The following is a 24,892-nucleotide window of genomic DNA, read 5'->3' as shown; positions in this document are numbered from 1 at the left end:
TCCAAAGTATCCTGGACAACGTCATTATCCTTGCCTCCAAGGAGTACTGCGGCTGCACCTTTTCTAGGACATATCAGTTAATTCTCTTTGAAGTCTATGGGATATTCAGTACTCTTCTCCAACACCACAACTCAAAGGCATGCATTATTCTTCTGGCATCCTTATTCATTGCCCAGTTCTCAGGTGCATAGAAAGTGATTGAAAAGACCATGGCCTATAATCAGATGCACCTTGCTCTTTAAACTGAGATCACTGCTTTTAGTATTTTGGAGAGGTCCTTGGCAGCAGGCTTTCCCAATGCAATGTGACTTTTGGTTTCTTGACTGCTAGTACCAAGGGTGTTGATTGTGGACCCAAGTAAGATGAAATACTTGACAATTTCATTCTTTTCTCCATCTGTCCTGATGCTGCTTATATGAACCATTGGACTGATATTGATGCTTTATTGCTAACTAAAGTCCATATTTTATTTGGATTTTTTTTCTTTTTACTTGATGTTTCTTTTCTGTATCAGGATACTGTCCAAGATTCCACAATATACTTTGCAACCTTAGCAATCATATCTCTATAGGCTGCCCCTGACAGTAACAGCTTCTCAGATTTATATTTTTTGTTTTTTAAAAATTTATTTTATATTGCTTGCTTACAGAGTTCATAAACATTGTGTTTCTTTTGTCTTGTTTTTAACGATATTGACAATTTGAGGATTAGACAGGTGTTTTGTATAGTATCACTCAATTGGAATTTGCCAAGGGTTTTTGTTCCTCATGGATAGACTGGAGTTAGAGAATTTGGGGAATTAAAACATGAGTAAAGAGTGAGCACATAATACTTAGGTTATGTACTCTCAACATGACTTAATTCTCTGGATAGTTACTGCATTCAACTGCGTGATTAGTGTTTGCCAGGCTTTTCTACTGTAAAGTTACTCTTTCCTCCTTATCTACACTGTTCTCTCTGGACAGTAATCACTAAGCACAGCCTACGCTGAAGAAGAGAGTTATTTTCTACCTCCCTGAAGACTGCCTATCTATCTATATGAATTATTTTTGATTCTTTTACATGGGAGGTTTATAAATTTTCTCTCATTTCTCTGAAAAGATTTCTGTTGGTTTGGATCTTTCTTATCCTAAGAATGCGTGTAACAACTTCCAAATGTTTTCTATGTATGCATTGAAATTAGAATTTCTATTATATTTTTATATGCCTACTATTCGGGAGCTTTGGTGGCTTTGTGGTAAGAAGCTATGCTGCAGTCCTGAAGGCACATGGTTTGAATCCAACAGGTTCTCCACGGAAGAAAGATGAGCAGTCTCCTCCTGTGCCATTGACTGCTTCTGAGAACCACCAGAGGGTCAGCTATGGGTCGGTTCCAATTTAACAGTACACAACAACAACAACAATTATCAAATTGTTTAAAAAAGTATAACATTAGAATGTTGAGTGGAAGGGAGCATTTGTTTACAGATGTTGTTGTTAGTGCCATCAAGTCAAAAGCAACTCATAGCTGATCCTTCAGAAAATATTTGGAGGCTAAAATCATAAAAGAGGAGGATGCCTATCTTTCTCCAAAGGAGCAGCTGGTGGATCTGAACTGCTTGCCTTTGGCTCATAAGCACAGATCCTTACCACTAAGCCACCAGAGAACCCTATTATTTATAGGTAAGGAAATTAATTCATAATGCTAGTACGTGACTTATACAAGTTAATACATTTTACACAGTGTTTTATCTTAAATTTATCAATACATGGTTTGTTACTTTTCTAATATTACTTGTAAGAACTTCATTTTAGAAACAAAGCTGCTATTTTTAACTCTTCCTCTAAAATGTGCATACAAATGCACAATATTTGCTGTCCTTGGCATACTGAGCTCAATAATGCTTTCCAGGTGTTTACTTTATACCAGGAGGCTGTTGTTATTGTTAAAGATGATTATGTTTGGGTGTTTCATCTTGAGAAGCGATAATATTGAAAGTGTTCCAAAATGTTAAAGTAATACAGGAAAGAAACACCAGCATTTTGACAGATCCATCACTTAAAATGTTTACAAAAACTAGATTAATATTGACATAACTGTTTGGGGAGGAAAACACTGAGATTAGAACTCCAGCTGTTAACATAATTATAAAAGTAAATCAGTCAGTATTAAAAGAATCTTAAAGATGACAAAAGATTTTCAAAAGTCCTATTACATCATCCTAAGGAATAAATGTAGAATTCTGCCATTAAGGAAATATATTAAATAGATACTTTCTGTAAGCATTCTGTATACATCTGATTTTAAAGTAAGTACTTTCCAAGGAAAAGTTGAAAATACTGAAAAAAATATGTAAATGATCTTTACTTATCCAAAAGGAACTAGTAAACCTACTTGAAAAGCTTAACTACTATTTGTTGAACTCTATTTCCAGACTATTTTCTGTGTATCTTCTCACCTAATCCTTGCAACCCAAAATGGATCCCCCGCTGAGAAGTAGATTCTGACTCGATGTCCCTATAGAACCGAGTCTAACTGCCCAGAGAGATTCAAGGCTTTAAATCTTTATGGAAGCATACTGCCGCATCTTTCTTCCACAGAGCAGAGGTTGAGTTTGAACAACTGATCTTTTGGTTAGTATCAAAGTGCTTGAATATTGCATCATGATGACTCTTAATCCTTGCAGCAGCAAAGCATTTAAAGTGTCTGAATTTTTCAGAATGGATTGCTGTTTCTAAAGTCTGGCCTGAGCTCCATTTCTTTTCTACTGCAGACATTCTCCTTGGAAGACCTTAACCTCTTTTAGAACCTGAGTGGTTATGTGCTGATAGACTGTAAGCATACATCACAATCCTGTCCTCTCTTGAGCTTTCTAGATCAATATGGTCCTTCTAACTGCCTACTAACTGTCTCCACTTATTCCACTAAAGCAAAAAACCAAACAATTGCCCTGGAGTTGATTATGATCCATGGAAACACTCCATTGCTTTTCCAGGGCTATAGATCATAATGGCAAAAGACAGCTTCATCTTTGATCTATGGAGCAACTGGTGAGTTTGACTGGTAGACCTTTTGGTTAGTAGCTAATACTTAACTTATGCCACTAGAGCCCCTCATTTATTGTGTAAGTATTTCTAATTCCAACCTGTCAAAGGGAGCAATCTATTCTACATCTTGCCTCCATGCCCATTTTCTTTTTTGCACTGAATACGGTGAATCTAGCAGATTGTTCCATCCTGAAAAGTAAATACCTGTGTCTAATAATTCCTCTCTCTCAACTACTACTTCTAACTGATCACCAATGCTTGTTCAGTCTTTTTCTCAAAATAATTATAAACCTGTTCACTTCTCTCTATTCTAATGTCACCACCAAAACTCACCCCACCATTGATTATTCCATGGATTCAATGCTTAAACAGGCCTCATTTTCCAACAGGTACATCAACACTCCATTCCAGTTCCTCTTCACTCTTTTTGAAGTCTATGGGATATTCAGTGCTCTTCTTCAACACCACAACTCAAAGACATACATTATTCTTCTGTCATACTTATTTGTGATCGAAAAGACCATGGCCTAAATCAGGTGCACCTTACTCTTTAAACTGACATCACAGCTCCTTAGTGTTTTGTGTCCTCAGTAAGCATTTTAAAATTTAGATCTGATCTTATCTCTTCCATGGTAAAACTATAACTACTGAAGGTTTCTGAATTTTCTTAGGGTAAAATAAAAACTTTTTACTTTGACTTTTAATTGTTTTCCCCTGACATTGCATCTCAATAGCTAATCTTCTGATATCTCTTCCTTGTCCATCAAAACTCACTTTTGACAAAGCATACTGACTTTTCATTTCAATCCCCAGTTCATAGCCTCTCTCAGCTTCTGCCTTTGTCATTGACAATCTTTCTGTCTGTGATAATCATCCTCTTTAGAGATATTCTCTCAGCATTCTGTTTCTCATTTGCATCTCAGCTAAAATGTCACTTCTTCCAGGAAGCCCTCTCTTTGACCTTATATTTGGGTTAATTTTCTTTCTATTTGCTCCTATAATCTGTTAGCACCTCAAATCATGTTTCTTATACTTCATACCACTGTTCATACCCTATATTCCCCATTATAACTGTAAGATTCATAAGATCTTAACTACTTGTATTGTTGGCACCCAGCGCAGTATTTGCCACATATTAAAAACTTCAAACTCATTGCTGTTGAGTTGTAACCAACTCATGATGTCCCTGCAGAGGGTGTGAGGGAGACTGTAAACCACACAGAGAGGATTCAGACCACCAGAGAAGGGCCACCTTGGGGTCATCACGGCAACTCCCTATGGGCTACACTACCCTTTGGTACATATCTTGGTAAATAGTTGATGAAATAATTGGTAAAAGTGCCATACTGATAAATGAAAAATTCATGTTCCAAAGCCAAGTTTTCTTTATCTGAGACTCTTCTATAAGCAACTGCACTCAATTTCCTATATCTCAAAATATTAAGGGTTTGGTGGAAAAGGTCAGAAAATGTTCAGAGTGCAGAGAGGGACCAGCTATGCCGGGGACCAACTCAGGCAGACCATCAATTCTAACAATAAAGCTGAAATCCTGTGCCTTTTGGTGGTAAATTTAAGATTTAGTGCCATATAGCAAACCTCAGAAGAATTGGCTATTCTGTGAGTCACGTCAGTATAAATCAAGGCTTAGCTATTTCAAAAGAAAAAAACCAGCAGGAAAAATGAAGTTGAAATGAAAGAGTTTAATAAAAATTGACAATGCTTCATTAATGTAGAACCAGTCTAGAAGGGATGTGTTTTAGTTCCATTTCTTCAGAGAGAGAGAGAGAGAGAGAGAAAAGGAATGCTTTTGTTTAACATTAAGGTTCTAGTCTAGAAACATTTTCATAATTCTTTGCCACTGCTCGTTGAAAAGTGTAGCAGCCCTGTGTGAAGACTTTCAGGAGTCCTGCATGTGGAAAAACTGGCATTCAAAGCACACTTTCCATCCTTCTAGCCAACAGGACTGTAATTCAGTGCCTCCTTTCCTTTCTGTCTTTATCTTTTTTTCCATTGAATCTTTTAAAAAACTCCAACCAAACAAATGAAAAAAACATCACAAAGAGTCTTTAGTCCTAGAGAATCATCAGGCCACTTGTTAGGCAATGCTTTTATTTTGTGGCAACTACATTATTACTTCAAATTACTTACTTTGAGTAATTATAAAGCAATGTTCCAGAGGTTCGCCCTAATCCACAGGGTGCATGGGCAGCCAGCATTCTCTCATACCCAGATTCAGCTCACCTAAGAACCATTAAATGCTCACCAAGTAAAACCTTTCATTATGAACATCTATTTTGTCACTTTGATTACAGATCCCAGTGGTACTATTGGAAACACTGACTTGGGTTCTCTTTTTCTTTCTTTAAAAAACAAAAAAAAAAAGAAAACAACAGATGAAAAGGTTTCCTTCTCCCTCTTTGACCTAGAGTTACATCTGGTATGTGTGTCCAGCTCTCAGCCTGACAATATAGTTTTCATCAAAGTAAGGAGATGCACAGTAGAAATACAATACGATACTAAATCTAACCTGGGATATAATTTCCCATTAAAGGGGAGTGAAATTAGAAGGCTACACAGGACTCGACTTTTAAAACGTTATTTGAAACATGACACTGATATACCACACTGAAAAAAACAGAGATGCAAAATTGGACACTTGATGGGCTAGAAAGAGGGAACTTTGCTTTTATGCTATTATGATGTTGGAAATACTGTGCTGGGCTGGACCAGGGGAGGACTAGAGGTCAGCAACTCATTCTGGGCTTCATCAAGATCAAGATTTGCCCTGACTATGTCTATGAATATGTCTGCCTGGTTAACTGTTGGCGAGATTAATTGGAAGATTGGTTTAATGCATCTATTAAGTTTAAAGACAAAATGCAGCAAAAACGTCAAAACTCTCAAGGGTCATTTTTATATTTTATAGTAAATATATTTTTGCAAATAATAGGCTTAAATTCCTGACATTAAAAGGATTAAATAATTCCACAACTGCTGTGTATCGTTGAGTCAGAACCAACCCATAGCTGTCCTTCTAGTGGGTTTTCAAGTGCAGTTCAATTGCACAGGAGGAGATTATGCAACTTTCTTTCCCTGGGGACTGGATTTGAACTACATGCCTTCTGGATTACAGTGTAGCTCCTTTCCACTAGACCATCAGAGCTCCCTATTCAACAGTGGGGCCTAGTTTATAATATATAATACTATTTCTCAAGTCTTGTATAAAGAGGAAGTGTATGAGTTGCTTAAAAACGCAGACATTTTCCTGCTTACCCCACTGTGGTGGGAAAAAGATGGACAGTCTTCTCCCATGAAGTTTACTGCCTCTGAAAATCCACTGGAATCCAACGTCAAGGTACACAACAGCAACAGCCCCTCTGTGAGGAAGTCTTAGTGGTGTAGCCCATGGGAAGTCACGCTACAAACCCAGTGTCACACCTCTCTGGCCGTTGGAATCAATCAGCAGCTTTGAGGAAGAAAGATGGACAATCTCTTTAGCTATGAATCTGTTCTGACTTGACAACTGTTGAGTGAGTGACCCCTCCTGTCTTTTTTGAGATTCTGATTCTCTGGATGATGTTGTGTGCTGGCAAGTCACTCCTAGTGACCCCATGTCACATAGGAGGGCAGTCTCCATAGGGCTTTCTAGGTTGTAATGTCTGAAGGACAAAGTCATGACTGTATCCATGACTTGATGTCTTTGGTCCCTCACTTAAGATCATGATGTTGTTGTTGTTGTTGTTGTTATGTGCCGTCAAGTCGTTTCCGATTCATAGCGACCCTATGCACAATAGCCCTAAACCCTGCTCTATCCTGCGCCAACCGCACCGCCTCTGACACACCCATCCCAATTACCCCACTCACCGAATCAATCCATCTCATAGAGGGTCTTCCCCTCCTGCGTTGTCCCTCAACCCTCCCAAGCATGATGTCCCTCTCCAAGGACCCGTCCCTCCTGGCAACATGTCCAAAGTATGTCAGACGAAGCCCCAGAATCCTTGCCTCCAAGGAGTAGCTTGGTTTAATCCTCTCCAAGATGAATCTGTTTGTTTTCCTGGCAGTTCATGGTACATTCAGTACCCTTCTCCAGCATGACAGCTCAAAAGCATCCACTCTCCTTCTGTCCTCCCTAGTCATTGTCCAACTCTCTGATGCATAACAAGCGATTGCAAATACCATGGCCTGTATCAGGCGCACCTTACCAGCTTATTGCACAGCGAGTGTACTTTCCTTATCCTCCTGCCAGCTCAACCTCTTATTTGCTGGTTTAGATCTCGAACAAATCTTTCACTTTCACCTACTGTTGATATGATCCCCCCACCCATCTACAGTTTCTTAGAGCTGGGCAGTAAATTACTTGATGTGGTTCTTCTAGCTCAGTCTCCATCTAAATGACTGGGAAGAACTATGCAAATGTGAAGTGTTTATGACCCACTGAGAGGATTGAACAACTTGAAAAGAATGTAAATAAGGTCCATGGTGTCCTTGTTGGGTGGGACCATATAAATAGAGTATGTGAAATACTAACATAGTGATTAGTCAGTTTTGCCATTCTACCAGGCTTAAAATGAGCCATCCCAGATGTAGAGAAGTGTCTCTGTGTCTGTCTCTGTTTCTCTCTCTCTCTCGCTCTCATTCTTGCTCTCTCTCTCACTCTCACTCTCTCGCTCTCTCTCTCCCTTCTCTTTCATGTCAAGAGAAAAAGTCAGGAGCTGAGTGTACCATTTGAACATGACATCCCTGTGCTCTAACTCCTCTACTTAGGACACAGGGCTCTAACACTAGAGAGAGAGTGATAAGTGGCTGAGTTGTGCCCAGCAATGGTGAAGGACAAAGAAATGGAAGCCGTAGAACCACAACAATCAGGAGACTGGAGCACAACAGCTGTAGGCTTTGGTTCATGGAGCAAGAAAACTAAGTGCCCTTGGAGCAGCAATCTTACTGTAGAGTGGGTGCCCTTGGCTATTTGGGTGCTAGGTTTGTGGAGAAGAGCTGACTGGTGTCTTTGGATCTAGGCCTGCTTAGTGGGGTGGATTACTTTTGAGGTTCTTAAACAAACAGGGCTAAAAGAGCTTTGTAACATTTTTCCCAAGCAAAGCAGAAGTCAAAGTCATAACGTCACAGGCCAGAGGTAGGCCTACACTTTGCCACTACTGAAGAGACTCTGTCTTAGTTGATGAAGTGGGTCCTAAGTTGTTCCTCATCCTGAACTGTAACTCATTACTTTATTAATATATCCCATAACGAAATAGTTACTGAGTTCTCTGTCATCAGAATGAGTTCTCAAAGTCAGCAGAGAATTAGTGAGTGACTGGGGTGTCAGAACTCTTGAAAATTGGCTTTTCTAGCCATTTTGTTAGCCCCCATTGAGGGGTGGGATATTCTTCAGTTACTTTAACTGTGGATATATGATCTTGCAAATCATCAACAGCTATGGGAACAGTGTAAGAGTGTTTTATACACTGTGAAAAAAAATGGCAGGGATGGTGGTGGAGATATTGTGAAGAGACTGTGGCAAGGTATAACCAGAGGAACCTTTACAACAAAGGCCATAGTTAAAGTTTTGCTTGTTGGATGATTGAAGGAAAAGTTGACTTATAACTGCTTTTAGATAAAGTTGACTGGATGATTGAGAAAACCAGAGACATCTTGCATTTGTGTTATTGAACTATACCTGGACTTTCACTAATTGAGTATTTGTGCCTTTTAATCTGGGTTGAGACTTCTGGACTAAACCTGGGCTTGCATTGTAAGAGATTCTTTTCCTCCTCCACTCTCTAACCTATTTCCCTAATTAACTACAACTGTGAATAAAGTCTGTGGTTTTTACAAAGAGCATCAGAGCCAGTGATTGGTAAAAAATAGACGCAAGAACATGGTGGGGTGGCATGTCTGACTATGTAGTTGTTTGTATGGTTCTGTAGACATTATTGATGGGGACAGTTCCCCTTTATGAAGCAGCTAGAACTCAGAGATAGCCACCCTCATGCTGCCATAGATCCTTTTACAGTGCCATTAGAGGGAAAATTAGTATCGGAATTGGTGGTAAAGTTTTAGAGACATAGAGACACGTCTGGCCTCAAAGGAACAAGCCTTGGGCTGCTGATATTGATGGAAATTATTTCTCCTCCTCCTGTAAAGCTAATGGAGGCCAGATGATGCTGCCTCACTCTCATCTCACTTTTATACCTAGACTATACCTCTTGTTAAAAGCCTAGCTCAAATGCTACTAAAACCTCTGAGGCCATAAATAAAAGATACCTCTAATTACCCAAACCCTCGTGCATTTTAAGCTTACTACATTTACTGTGCTCTGTTGTGCAATATAGATTTGCTTTTGTTTGCACATCTTTTCATTATTATTAGCTTATAAGTTTTTCACTTTTATATCCCACAATAAGTGAACAGTTTGTTTTCAGAAGTGCTTTTGGTTAAAGAGTAAAGGAATGGACGTAGTTTGTTGGACTGGAATAACACGGTATCTATTTGTAAGCATTCTTTCAATCAACACAGATTTATTAAATATCTAGTATTTGTCTTTCAGTCTCCTAGGACCTGTACATGTTTGGCCCCCCAAAGGCAAAACATACATGAACTCTATGTTTCTCTCTTTTTGAATTGTATGAATATATTATTTTTGGTATGACCAGTGACTGTTAAATGTTTTCTCTAGTAAATGAATGAACACCCAGTGCCTAACACCACATAGATTTCTGTTTTATCTGTGTTTATAATATGTATGTATGCATGCATTCTGTTTACTGCAAAGATAAAATGGATTATTTTCTTTTCGCTGCTTGCTGTTTCTTTTTAAATATATGTGTGCAGTTTTACACTTTTGGGCAGGGTTTTAAAATTGAAAGACTAGTGTATATAGTTGAAATGATTTGCTTCTTTTCTGTTTTTTTTTCTTAACATTTCAGATGATGGGAAGTTGTCCTTTGAAGAATTCAAAGCATATTTTGCAGATGGTGTGCTGAGTGGTGAAGAATTACATGAGCTCTTCCATACCATCGATACACATAATACCAAGTAAGAGCTTCTTTATTATAGGATCCTGTAAATGAGGGATGTGTGTGGGGGTAGAGAGAGAACATGAGAACATATGGGTGCATAAGCCTGAAGGATGAAAGGAGGAGAGATATTGAGTCTATGTGTGTGAGAGTGTGTGTGTGTGTGTGTGTGTGTGTGTGTGTGTGTGAGTATGTGTGTGTATAATGCTTAATTATAATTAATTATGAGGCACCTCCTTCTCTAATAATGGAAATGCTCTGAAAAACTCAAGTTTTGGTGGGAAAACAATGATCTATAGGGATTTCTTCTAAAATAGATTTACTCTATGCCATTATGCAGAATTTAAGCAAAACAAAGATTTTTCATCAAATTTACCATTATTAAGACAGTAGAGTATTGATTTGTTACTTACGCTTCATATAAATATCCTTTGTTTAAAAATTATCCAGTCTATTTTCATATTAACAGAATGAAATGGGGAATGACAGAAGCTTTCTGAACTGTTCTACAGAACTGAACTCCACACCACTGTACCAAAGGGATTCATTGATACAGGGGGACACAGAGTTTTCTACTGAATATTCAAGATATACAGCAATCAGTCTATTTTATTTATTTAACCTATGTAGAACTATCTTTTACATTAATATAGTGGCACTACTTGTACTCTCATATTCTTAAAAGTATAAAATAATGAGATATTTAGAATTAGAATGACAGAAGGATAGTGTTTGATTTGAGTAATTGATGGAAATTACATTATTTGTGACAAATCTGATTATAGGAAATACAATGGAAAAACACTGTTGCAACCATGCTTTAAGACCTATCTGAGAGTCTGCTGCTCTGAACAATTGTTATCTTGCTTTTAGTCAAAGTGTTTTGATGCTCCAGGCAGTGAGTCATCATAGCAAATTAATGTTTGGGCTACATTGATGCATTGGCATTTTTTCAAGGCCATCTCATAAGGAACATTAAATGCACTTTAAAACCCACTCCCACAGTCTGCAAGTCGATTCATGGAGACTTTCCATCAGAATATCAAGGCTGCAAATCCCCATAGGAGGAGACTGCACATCTTTCTTCCATGAAATGACTAAAATTTTCTTTATTGTCTGAAAGAACACTGACAGGTAAATTGGATTAGAAGTTTTGTTGTTTTCAACAAACATAGCATAATATCAAGCCTGTAGTAGGTATTATTGGAAACATGAGACTTTCTAATAGTGTAATGGACAAATGGACTTTCTGGTGGCCTAGTGGTAAGAAACTGCACTACAGTCCCATAGGCATGCAGGTTAAATCCACCAACTGCTTAGTGGGAGAAGGATGGACAGTCCTCTTCCAGATTATTTACTACCTCTGACAACCCACTGAAGGGTCAACTGTGTGGTCCGTTCTGAGTCAATGGCACACAACACTGACAACAATTTTGAGGATATCAGTGCAATACCATACAAATCTTGGCTACGATATGCACACAGCACTCTGGAATCACAAGATGGTTGGTATCTTTATTCAGTGTGATGGGAAGGTAGGTTTCCAGGCCTCTGTGACCAGGAAAATGATAGAATATCACACTTAGAGGAAACATAACAGTATGAAAGAAAGCCTGATGGTACAGAACAGCATGAATGAATGAGAGCGATCCAAATGTCAACTGAAGGCAGGGAGTAGAGAAGATGAAACTAGAGAAGACAGTATGCACCAGGCAAAAAAGAATTTGTTTTCTTAGATTTCACAGGTGCCTGAACTTTATCTGTAGGACAGTGAAACCTATTGGAAAACTAGTAAGTCAGGAAATGACTGCTTTGCAGTTCACTGTGGTTCCTATGCATTAAATAAGTGTTTCCTGTTAATATCATTCAAGTTAATTTGGCACTAGAAGTAGAAACTTCTTAATTACATTGATAACATTTTTTTTAAAAAAATAGAATAAGGATAAGAGAGAGAGAACAGATGAAGGCACCGTCTGAAAGAGAAATGGAGGAAAGATACAGAATGTACACTTTGCAATTTGTTGTTGTTAGGTGCCATCAATTCAACCACAATTCAGAGAAACCCTATGAAAAATAGAAATCTTGCCCTATCATGCAACATCCTCAAGATCTCCACCGTGCTTATCTATGATGTGCTTTCCCAAGGACTGTGGCCTCCTGATAACATGCCCAAAGTGTGTGAGACAAAGTGTCACCATCCTTGCCTTCAAGGAGCGCCCTGCTTGCACTTCTTCTGAGAAAGATTTGTATTTTCTTTCGATGGTCTGTAGTATATCTCCAGTACTCTTCTCCAATACCATATTTCAAATGCATCAGCTCTTTTTAGGTATTCTGTACTCATTGTCCAGCTTTCACATGCATATGAAGCCAGTGAAAATACCATGGCTTGGGTCAGGCAAATCTTCATTTTTAAACATTGTGTGATGTTTGAACATTGTGCAAATAGGTAATTCTGAGACATCTCCTTCCCTAACAGTTGAAATGCTCTGGAAGTAGATTCAGAAGGATTAACCTAATCATTGAAACAGAAAATTTTATGCTACATTTCAAACAAAATATAAGATCCAGGCTTTAAATTATTCACATACAGACACACACGCATGGAGCTCTGGTGGCCTAGTGGTGTAAGATGTGCTGCTACCCTGAAGGAATGCTATTAGAATCTATCAGCTGTTCCACAGAGAGAAGGATGGGGAGGGGCAGTCTCCTCCCATGTGATTAACTGCCTTCGTAAATTCACTGGTTGTTTTGGACTCTATGGTACACAGGGATAGATAGATAGATAGATAGATAGATAGATAGATAGATAGATAGATAGATAGAATAATAGATTAGATAGATAATAGATCTAGATCTATCTATATTATCTTTCTCTCTCTCACTATCTCTATGTCTTTCTGTCTATCTATCTATCTATCTATCTATTGTTTTTCTCCTTTCACATATCTTCTAAGAACATCTGCTCTTCTCACAAATTCTGCCATGGCCCAACATCCCCAATTACTTTAGTACAATCACAGAAAAAAAGCTTGATTGCAGGAGCTGATCCACAAACTGACTATCTTCCATTAACAGTGACCATGAGAGTCTAAGTCCACAGACATCTGATTCTGAGAGCTCTAGAGCTGCTTAGTGCCCATCCCTCTTAAGACCTGGTAATCCACTCTCATCTTGAATTCTATGAAATAAAACAACAACAACAAACCAGTTGCCATTGAACCCATGGCAACTCTATATGTATCAGAAGAGTACATGCTTTAAAGCGTTTTCAATGATTCTTGCTTTTTTAAGTAGATTACCTTTATTCCAAGGTATCTCTGAGTGAACCAGTCATTCTCTCCCAACTTAGGAAGCCAGAAGTCTGAATTTAGAGCTTTCATTCCCTTGTCAGTGCTCAAGGAAAGTCCATACTACCTTTTAACATATGTGAGTCCAGCATTCCTTAGAGATCTACATGTGTCTTGTCATCAAGCTTCCTCTGGGTCTAGGAGTTTCTCACACCAGGGTCTCAGGGTTATACTCTGTTCTTGGCTCTTATTCCTTGGTAGTAGTAAGATCTCTCCCTCTCTACTTGTACCCTCTGTTTTATCTCTTGTAAGATAAAAGGTTGTCCTTTCCCATGATGAGATTAGAACAGTAGGCTTTACGCCCAGCAGAGACTGTGAGGACAAAGCAGTAACAGGAGGGTTCATTCTGTTGTACTAGAAGTCACTGTGAATGGAAGCCTACTCAATAGTACCTAATAACAAACAACAAGGAAAATGGTGATATAGGTCATGCCTCAGAAATCTTCTTCCACCAGAAAGTGTTGTGACCTCAGTAAGGACGTTCTGTCCCACCCTAATTAATTTATAGCTGACTGCCAGATTTTATTAGATCACTTTGTGAATGATATATATTATATATTAGATTATATCATTGCAAAACTAATAAATCATGTCATTACATAAGTGCCAAACCACTGAGAATTTTGGGCTAGTCAAATTGACACCTATTTTTGGAAAGACAGAAGTGAATACATGACAGCAGCCATGTGTGCTGACCATTCACCTCATGCAGGGACTACTCCACTAGTAAATACTCAATTAGATTAATGTTATAGATTTTCTTTAGCTTATTCCTGATTCTATTTCTTACAGTAGTGTGTTCTAATATAGTATTAGCCCAATTCTACCCTCTCACTTCTTGAAATCCAAGTCTCTTTACTCTAAATATTGTATTTTACTATATTTAAAAAGTGACATATATTATAAATATATTGGGGGGAAGAAGGAAAATACTGAAAGCATATCTTACTAGTAAAATTTCCCCCTTTTGTCTCATGAAGAATATTCTTAAAATATCACACTCTATCAAAGGAAGCAAATACCATTTGGAAATTTAGTTTTAGCTTGTGCTGATAATGCAACATAATTAAGATAATTTTAAATGTAAAAATTAACTAAATTGTTCCTTGTGAGTTGACTTTTAGAATTCAGAGAACCCTGCAGACTTTGAGAAGTCATGTTTTTCAGGCAACTTTTAAATGAACAAGTTATAAATGTTATACTGTGCTATAATAAAATAAAATTTTGACAAAGTATCCTATCTGTGGACTCCAGTGATAACAGTGGAGCATTCAGTGAGCAATCCAGGGCTCCATGGTTCAAACTCACTGGCCACTCTGTGCGAGAAAGATCTGGTAATCTGCATTCCATACCAATGTATGGCTTTGGGACCTCTATGCATAGTTCTACTCTGTCCCATAGTGTCACTATGAGTTAACATGGGCTTGACACCAACCACATTCATTTGTTTGGCCTGTCAGCCCTCCCTGTTTATATATATTAGCCCCTCTGTGCATATTGTGGTAATTGTTGTTATTGATTGCCATCAAGTCACATTGAAATAGAGGTCTTAATTTTCAAAACCAGTTCTGTTATTTTTATTTCATTTTTATGATTTTTTTTCTTCTTCATTTAAAAGAAATCAATCTGTTTGTTTCCTGCTGAGAAATTAGCTGAAGATAACTCCACTGTAGTTTTTGTTATCGTGCTTGAGAGTCACTTGAATCTTTACTGTTAAAAAGCTTCTAATGGGTGCAGAAAACCCTCTATCAAATAGAAAAATCCTAACACATTCAACCTCATAAGAATTTACACATTTGATACTGTGCACAGATTTGAAGCCCGACTCAAGTAAAATGTTTTTTTGTGTATTCCTAACCTAAATCACCAACCGCTGTCTCATTCATGTTCAGTGTCTAAGAAGGTACAATTGTTTGTAATTTTACAGGTACTAGGCAAAGTAAAAACTCAGTACACTCTTCCTCATAAAAATTCCATGAATGAGCTTACTTATTAGGTACCCTATTGTAATTCTGTACAGCCTGAAGGTTTTCTTCTTTTTTTTTTTTTTTTTTTTTTTTTGTGTGTGTGTGTGTGTACGTGTACCGTCAAATCAGATCTGACTGGTACAGGAGGAGATTATCCCTCCTTCCCCGGCAGAGCATCTGGTTTATTCGAACCATGCGCCTCTGGGATTGTAGTTGCAGCTCCTTGCCACTAGGCCACCAGAGCTCCCAAAATTTTTTATTTTTATTTTTTTAATTTTTATTGTAAGTGTACCGTCAAATCAGATCTGACTGGTACAGGAGGAGATTGCCCCCTCCTTCTTCAGCAGAACATCTGGTGGATTTGAACCACGTACCTCTGGGATTGCAGTGCAGTGTCTTGCCACTAGGCCACCAGAGCTCCCTTGAAGGTTTCATTCAAAGCAACAGCATAAAAAATGAAAAGAACCCTGAGTAAAAGTAGGAGACAATGAAAGGTGGAATCAGAAGTCCAACTTTCTATTACCTTCTCTATCCACTTTTTCTCTCTTAATCCATTATATTTGAAAAGGTTTTATGGATGAGTCTTTGAAAGAGCAACTAACTGAGTATGGAGCAAAGGACAAGCTTATTTCTGTGGTTGGTACTTGGGATAGAAGATGTGGCAAAGGAGAAGACTGAGTGGGAAGTTTAAGATGTCTTCTTTGGTTTTGTTTTATCACAGCAGAGAAAGAAGTATTGTTGAAAAACTTAACATTCCAAAGCTCTAATGGACATGCATGAATCTAGCATATTCTGAAGAATGCAATTGTTACTTTGCTAAAAGTTTCAGGATTTTGTGGGACATTTTGTCAAGGCTCATTTTTACTGACTTTTATTTTTTTTGTGTGTGTGTGCGAATAAGCCCAAAGTCACGTTATCTAGTTTTACTGCATCTTTTCCTGATATAGTAAAAGCTTTAACACAACTTTTCTCTTCCCTCAATTTTGTAACTGTCAATATTTAGAAAATACAGGAGTACTCAGAGTTTGTAGAAAAAGAACCATTCCCGCTGTGTCTTTAAAAATTTGTAGCTAAATCAGAACAAGTACATACCATTCTTATTTAACCTTACTTTAGCACAAGAATTGGTCAGAAGCCCTTTTAATGGTTTAAAATCTGCACGTACAGCAAGAGAAGGTGAATGTGATATAGAATTTGTTGCTAACAGGAGTTGGCTTAAGGAGCTCTGGTGGCAAACTGGTACTTCATTTGCCTGCTAACCTAAAGATTGGAAGTTTAAACCTACAAGCTGCTAAGCAGGAGACTGAGGAGTCTATCTGCTAAAGATTTAGAGCATTGAGAAACCCACTGGGCACTTATGCTCTGTGCTGCAGCATCCTTATGAGTTGGTTCAGTTATTTCAAAGTCTGGCTAAATTGATACATCATTAAGGAGCAACTAGGAGTTGCCATTAGTTAGATGTTTGCAATCCATAGCTTGCTTATGCTTAAATCCCAAGAAGTTATATGTTAGGAAGGGGGAAAAACATTGTAAAAAGCCAAGTCAAATAGCAGGGAGATGGACACAGCCCAAGTGCCCATCAACAAATGAATGGATAGAGAAAACAGTGGTGGAATAGTATGCAGCGCTGAAAAAGCATGAAGAACTAGTGAGACACAGCACAATATGGGTGATTCTAGAGAACCTAATGTTGAGTAAAAGAACTCAGTCACAAAAGAACAAATACTGTATATGACCATTACTATAACAAATAGAATGATAAGAGGAAGGAAGCAGGAATAGAATGAATAAACAATGAACACTGGAATGGATTAGTGGAAGGGAAAATCAACCGGAAATGATTACTGGACAATATGTACATTGAAATGATCAGTCTGGAATAGAGCATATATAGCTGATATAATTGTGGGAAAAGATGGAGTGAGGGGTGGTAAAAAGAGTAAGACAAAGTTTATGCACTTACAGAAACAATTGTGAAGGGTTGACTGACAGTGAGAAGGAAGGAGCAAAGATTATGAAATGAATGGGAAAAGCAGAAAACAGCAAGGGTTTGATAGGACGTTGTAAATAATGACATACAAGGGTAATTCTATAATGAAATGTATTTGAGGGACTGAATAAAAAGAGAAACAACCAAAATTGTTAGCTCACAAAGCCAATCCAACTAAAGAATAAGGAATAGAATAAAGATAACTAGATCAAAAGACATTTCCATGGTCTACAGAACAAAGGGGCCGGGCCTCAGACCTCCATGCTTTCCCAAGTCCACATATAGTTTATGGGTGACTCTTGAACAGCACAGGTTGGAATTGTTTAGACCCACTTCAACTGGGATTTTACCCCCTTGTGGCTACTGCGGTAAATTCCCTTGTTGAGAGTTTCCTGTTTGTTTTTGGGGGTTTTTTGTTGTTGTTGTTGGTTTTTAAAATAATTTTAATGAGCATTTGCAGAGACTTTGGATTTCCATTCATTCATTGCTGCACTTCTCTCCCCGCCCATCCCTAAGTTTGCTCCTCTCTTTCAAAAGTAAAAGAAACACTCCTTCCCTGGTACTTGGGGCGGTGGGAGAGTTTCCTGTCTCCAGGGACAGACAGCTACTCTGTGTGGAGATAATTAGCAACACTTGAGCTCACTGTAGTAGCAACAGGACAAATCAAGTCTAGGGATAAGTGAGCTACACAGTTCAAACCCATGTTATGGAAGGGTTGACAACTGAAAATTACCTTGACTATGTTTTGTAAACAGATAAAACCAAGAAAAGTTAGCAAAAATCTTTGAAGTGCTAACACAGCACACACACAAAAATCCCCAATCCCTTTGCTGTGAAATTGATTTGGACTCCTGGTAACTACTGTGTAAAATAGAATTGTGTTCTGCAGAGTTTTCAGATCTGTGACCTTTCAGGAGCGTCAATAAGCCTTTCTTCTAAGATTCCTCACCCAGGGAATCCTTAACCACAGCAGGGGCAAAAAGAAAGACTTCTCTGAAGACCACAGCCAATCTTACCACTGTACCACACTTTGGAGTCTCAGATTGTCAGGACACACCAAATGGTAGACCAGATGGCAGTTTTAATCCTGTGTCAAGGAATGAACATATAGAAAAGATATTTCAAGGCTGGAAGACAGAAGCTTAATGCCTTCAGAGCAAGTATTCCTTATAACAGGATTAAGGAATTTTAAGGCCCTGAGTCCTGAGATTTCACAGTGGACTTATTAAATCACTGAAGCACACTCAAGTGACAAGCTTATCACCACCCACTGAAATGGGGTGGCCCATCTTCAGTAGCTCTACAAGTTTTAAAAGCTCCTTAAACGGAGCTAAAATGTATCTTTCTAATCTTGTTTCTTTTTCTTCACACTGCTCCTAAGCACTATGCAGAATCAGAGTATTTCATTATTTGTATGACAAGTCTTTCTCATATTTTAAGTCAATTGTGCATCAGTAACTGGAAAAGTAATGATAGCAACATGTTTGTTCCAAAAGGATGAATTTTGTGCCTTCTGCAAGTGAAAAACTTCCTGACCCTCTTTGAGCTTGACGGAAATTTCAAGGCTTTATTAGTGCAGAGGTAACTTGTGGTTGCTGTGAAGCTGAACACTGTGACACTGATGTGTCAAATGCATTAATGGTTACCCATAGTGGACAGTATTTGGTGGAGCTTCCTGGTTAAAACAAGCTTGGAAGCAGGAGTGACATCCACTTCTGTAAATAGCTTGCCTCCGGAAACCCTATGAAGCTGGAGAAAGAATGAAAGTCACGCAAGGGTCGAGGACTTTCATTCATAGGGTCGCTATGAGTCACCTACACCTCGATGGCACTTAAGAACCACAACACGAGTTGATTGGCAAAGCCACATTCTCCATTACTTAAGTAGACACATCTTGTAGGCAATAGGTAGATAAAGATGGAGCCCTGATGGTTCTGTGGTTAAAGCTCCCTGCTACTGACCAAAAAAGCGAGCTCTGGTGGCCTCGTGGCAAGAAGCTGTGCTGCAATGCTGAAGGCATACAGTTCGAATCCACCAGCTGCTCCGCAGGAGAAGGATGGCCAGTCTCCGCCTGTGCGATTAACTGCCTCAGAAAACCCACTGGAGAGTCTGCTATGGATCCGTTCTGACCCTCTGGTACACAACAACAACAACAACAGCTACTACTACTACTTCAAGATTGGAGGTCCACGTGGAAGAGAAATCTGGTGATTCACCTCTTAAAAAATTAGTGGAAACCTTTTGGAGTACACTTCTGCTCTAACACACATGGCTTTGCCTTGCCTTAGAACTGGCTTGATAGCAGCTGGTAAAGAAAGCACTATCCATAGAAACAGCAGGGGTTCTGTCTGAAGATCATGCGCGGTGACCTATAAAGTTCACTGTATTTCCAATAGTGGACAAGAGCGATCTCTCTCCCTATTAAAATAACCTATATCGTTTTCAGCAGAATTGAAGACTTAAAAAGCAGCAGTGAAGCTTAAGTGCCTGCAAAATGGGTCAAACAACAACCCCGGGTGCTCTGCTTAGCAAGCATAGAATGCCTGAAAGGAGTGCGCATACAAGGAATCAGGGCAGAGAGATTTGCCACATGTGAAGAGAGCATGCAGTAGATCAAGGTGCAGAGAATAGCAAGTTAAAACAGAACGGGCAGACCGGATGTAGTGAAATTGAGGTCTGGGCTTGCAGATCGGGCAGGAATCCCTGACGGAAGTCTGAGAAATTTATAAAGAGGTTTATATATATTTTCCCCAAATGACATAGAAATTGTTTATTCTTAGTTATAATCTCTATGAAAATTTGGTGACCATTTCCTCCAACAAAGATTGTAGTCAAGCCATATTTTGTGTGAAGGCAGATAGTGCTTAATTTTTAAAGGAAATATTTAGTTTCAAAGGGAAGTGTTTAATTTTAAAGGAATAGGGGAATTCATTTATTGAATGACTGTGTGCCAGGTACTTATGGGTGGCCTCTTAATTCATCTACACAAAGGCCAACTTAGAAAAAATTATTATTATCCGTACTCTATACTTAAGGGATCTGAGATACAGGTTAAGTAACTTATCCAACGTAACACAGACAGTATGTGTCAGAGAATGGGATTGTCTCCAACCTGGCTAAAAATCAAAAGTGATACTCTTTCTCTTTTGTCCTGCCAGCCCAGTAGATGTACAGAATTTTGGTTTGTTTTGCATATTGCGTATGTCAAGGAGAATGTTGAAGATAGCTTTTGGGGGGTTTATTCTTGATGAAAAGATGGCTGATTCTCTCCAGCACTAGAATATATTTGGATGTACAGTATAGTTGAGGTAATTGCTTTAATTGCTGCCTTTCTCTCTTCCCTTTTTATATCCATTATGTTGGAGTTTTACCGTGTGGGAGTTGCTATATTCTTGAATTGTTATTCTTTTATTCTGTAGGCATTATTTCCATTCCTTGCACAATGTCTCTCTCTATCCTACCTTTGTATCTAGCATTCACCAGCTACTTTTGGAATTTGGTCCCTTAACCGCCTCCATTCTTGTGACTTTGCATTAGTCTTATTTTTGCCACAGATCTTCTGAGTGCCCATGTGGCTTTATGGTTTCCTTTCATCATTCATAGGAAAGGCCTGTGCTTTCAGACTTTCCGCAGATCTTTTTGTTTTTAATCTTACCTGGGGAATTACTTTGTGCTTGTCACCTAGTTCTCCTCAATGAGGAGCTTGAATTCTCTCTTCCCATTATCCTTAATTCAAGTACCACTAGTTAAGGAAATCTGATTACTACTCAAATTAAAAATTGTCTACTTAGATTGGGGTGAATTATTTAGTCACATAACTGCAGTGTTCTTCCTTATTTCATCAGCATTCACTAAATGGATGAAATTGATTTAGTAAAATATAACCCTGTGGCCCTCGGGCCTATCTGTAATTGTGTTTGGTGAAACATTCTTCTGGGTCGTATAGCCCTGGTGTGTCCACTTGCTGTACAGAGGCAACTTAAGGTTGCTGTGAAGCTGAACATTGTGACACAGAAGTGTCAAATGAGATAATGGTTACCCATGGCGGACAGTGTTTGGTGACGCTCTTTAGCTAAAACAAGCTTGAAAGCCTATGAACATGGAGAAAGGATGAAAGTCATGCAACTGTCAAGGACTTTCATTCTTAGGGTCGCTGTGAGTCACCTATGACTTAATGGCACTTAACAACAACAACATAACACTGGTGTGTTTTTAAATACCTGACTGGTTCTCATTTTCTTGGAAGGTTTCTATCTCTCATTCCCCATACCCAGTGTATTAACCAATTCCTTGATTTCTGCTTTATAGCTTTTGAGGGAACTCAGGGGACCTAGTGGGTAAGAAGTTGTGGTGCCAACCCAAGAGCTGTCAGTTCAAATCCACCAGCTGCTTCTTGGGAGAAAGATGGACAATCTCCTCTGGTGTGATTTGCAGCCTCTGGAAACCCACCAAAGGGTCAGCTTTGACTCAGTTTGACTTTACAGCAGTGAATTGAACTGCTGAGTTTATAACCTGTGAATTCATCTAGTTTTCTTTCTCTTCATCCCCACTACCCACATAAAAGCTTTCCCTGTTTTACAACTCTGTTGTTCTCAAGAATACTTGCATTGATGGGATGATTTACACTAGTTTATTTTCTTAGATTCTTTAAGATTTCAGAATTCTTAAGTCAATGACCTGAAAGTCCTTACTTCTAAAGGTCATTTTTTTACAAGAGCAATTTCCTTTAGGAAATATTTTACTCACAATAAAAATGATGTAAATAATATATGCTTCATGTGATAAGAATTCAAATATAGAAAATTACAATAAGTATACAAATACTTGAACTCTCACCACCTTGGGATAACAGCTGTTGATATTTTATTACCTTATTTCTAATATATACATTCTGTTTTAATTACAGAGAACTTTTCTACTTGTTTGGGTTTTTTTGCTTCCAATGAGTCTCTGAATTTTTTACATGTTTATATAATATTTCATTATATTATTATTTCAATATAATAGTTCATGCTTATAGAATTGTGAGGAAGACCCTGGATGAGATGGATTGATACAGTAATAGGGCCAATGGCACTAGGTGTGTTGGAGTCATTGAGACAGGCTCAGGACAGGGCAGGCTTTGGAACTGTTGTACATAGGTTCGCTCTGTGACCTGATGGCACATAACAACCACAACATATAATTGTGAAAGCTTTTCTTGACTTCCTTACTAAGCTAAATTTTCTATTACATGCTCTCATTGTAGCATGTCCTCCTTCTCCACAGCGTTTAGATCAGCTAAATCATTATATTTTTCATATGTTTAAGTGGCTAATGTTCCCTACACATGGACTGAAAGAGTCTCTGGGTGGTACAAATGGTTTTAGTGCTCGTCTATTGGCAGACAGGTTGGCAGTTCAAACACACCCACAGGCACTGCCAGATCATGTGCTTCCAGGAGATCACATGGATCCCTGTAAGTCTGAGGACAGTAACCAACAACAACCTGTCATCTTCACTTTATGCAGACAGAAGATACGGCAGTTCTGTTTTCTCTTGATTTACAAGGCCCAGCATAGTGCTGTCTGGCTTGTATTGCAAGTTCCATAAGTATTTGAGTAAAGCAAAGAAAAATTTCTACTTCCACATCTCTCATGCTAATCATTGACCAGAATAACCTTGGCCTCTTCTCTGCATAGTAAAGTCAAGGTCTAGCTCCATTCGATGACCAGCCACATTGAGATGTAGAAAGAACTCAGCAATTGGCCAGGCCTAAGCTTGAAACTCCCCACCCTCAGAACTTCAGGGGGTAATACCTCTGTATTAAGTTTCAACTTGATAGGCTGTCAAATGAAGCCAATGTAAAAACCCCATTTTGCAACATTTAACAGCAATAGAAGTAAAGCCTCCATCACATAACGATATTTATTAAGATATATTCGGTAACCTTGCCTTCTTGCTTGAATTATCTTCTTCCTCCAAATTTCTATAATTACAGTTTGTTATTTCATGATGTACCCTTTCATTATGTAATGTCTCTTGCTATTTTTTGCTAATTATTTCATTAGCATGTTAATATTGTCTCCAAAGATAAATCACAAACTCCTTTGAGTCATGGAGCATTGTTCTCCACTACTTACAGCAATTGCTCTGATGCATTAAAAAGCCTATGGTTAGTTGATGGATTGCTGTGAAAATGGTGCTCTGATTAGATGCAAGAAAGACACAAGGTACATGATTGGTGACGTTTGGAGTTTAAACCTTGGCTTACTGACTTGAGAAATGAAGATGCCTACTGTGGATAGGACTTTTCAAATTAGAAAGGAGGATAGAGTGTTTATTGCCTGGTGACAGAGTAAATAATAAATTTACCTTTGATTGAGAAATGAAGATGCCTACTGTGGATAGGACTTTTCAAATAAGAAAGGAGGATAGAGTGTTTATTGCCTGGTGACAGAGTAAATAATAAATTTACCTTTGGACTGTCAGTTAAAATCGAGCCGTTTCAGAGGTTACTTCTATAAAACAGTAATCTACTTCCATTAACTAGAAAACTTGAAATATAGTATTACTACATAAATGTGGATTATTTCCATATTTTAACAACCATACAGTATATTCAAGTTTAAAATTTTTTTGTGTGCTCATATACTTGTTAATGGAGCTGCACTTACATGAGGGGGAAAAAACCAACTAACACAGTCTCCGATGTTTACAATCAAGCTCGTGCTGCATAGAATATCATATTCTCTATTATCTTTAAGAGGGTTCTCAGTAGGGGAAATAGTGTAAACAGCAAGAGCTGTTAGTAGTTAACTCCAAATATAATAGTGAAGGAAGCAAAGTGCAAATATCAGCTGCAATTTACTGTTCTTGACTTTCATGGCTGAATCTTATTTTTAAGTTTTCCTGGGCTTCCATTTTTAATAAATGTTATATTAAAATAATGATTCCAAATAATTAGCCATCTACCTGGAGAGGGTCTTTGGGTTTTGACCATTGGAATAACTAATTCTCTTCACATCTTCCCAGGCTCATTACTGTCAGGATGAAGTTAACAAATAGAGACTTGAGACTGGTGCACACAAAGAAGGCTGTGGGTTTGGATTTCTCTTTAATTTGAATTGTTTCTAAGTGAAAATTCAGATTGTCACACTTGACAACTGTTATGCTAGAAGAGTTTTCAGCTTCCAAGAAATGAATCATTTATTCTCTACATAGTCTTTTATTTATCCAGCAGGTATTTATTAATCATCTTCCCGGAAAGTCATGTGCAGTGTATTGTGCATTAATGAGTAAATATTATTAAATTTTGATGAGTTGAGAAGTGTTTTGCTAATATCTCATGGAGGACTAATTTTGGGAGGAAAGTGGGGTCAGTAGTTTTTGCTTATTATGATTTGAGGGAAAGACACTTAATATTTCCAATTTTGTGACTTTTTTTAACCCATAATCCAATGTTTGGTGATTAAATGCAATTTAACATACCTGCACTATTTTCTTACAACAGGTCATCAAATTTGAACAACCTATTTTTTACATAAAAATCATGTTCTCTGAAAATTA

General features: G+C 38.2%; 1 protein-coding gene across 1 annotated transcript in view; it reads left to right on the top strand.

Moving 5' to 3' along the window:
• The window catches only part of NECAB1 (N-terminal EF-hand calcium binding protein 1), a 225,192-nt gene that overhangs the window by 34,135 nt on the left and 166,165 nt on the right, over nt 1–24,892 (top strand). The window contains exon 3 of the mRNA XM_006884598.1: nt 9,951–10,059. Coding sequence (XP_006884660.1) covers nt 9,951–10,059 — 109 coding nt within the window. The remainder of the gene's footprint in view (nt 1–9,950; nt 10,060–24,892) is intronic.

This window comes from Elephantulus edwardii, unplaced genomic scaffold, assembly GCF_000299155.1.
Source record: "Elephantulus edwardii isolate Elephantulus edwardi_28Jun2011 unplaced genomic scaffold, EleEdw1.0 scaffold00036, whole genome shotgun sequence".
Lineage (NCBI taxonomy): Eukaryota > Metazoa > Chordata > Mammalia > Macroscelidea > Macroscelididae > Elephantulus > Elephantulus edwardii.
This window is presented reverse-complemented; position numbering and strand designations above follow the sequence as displayed.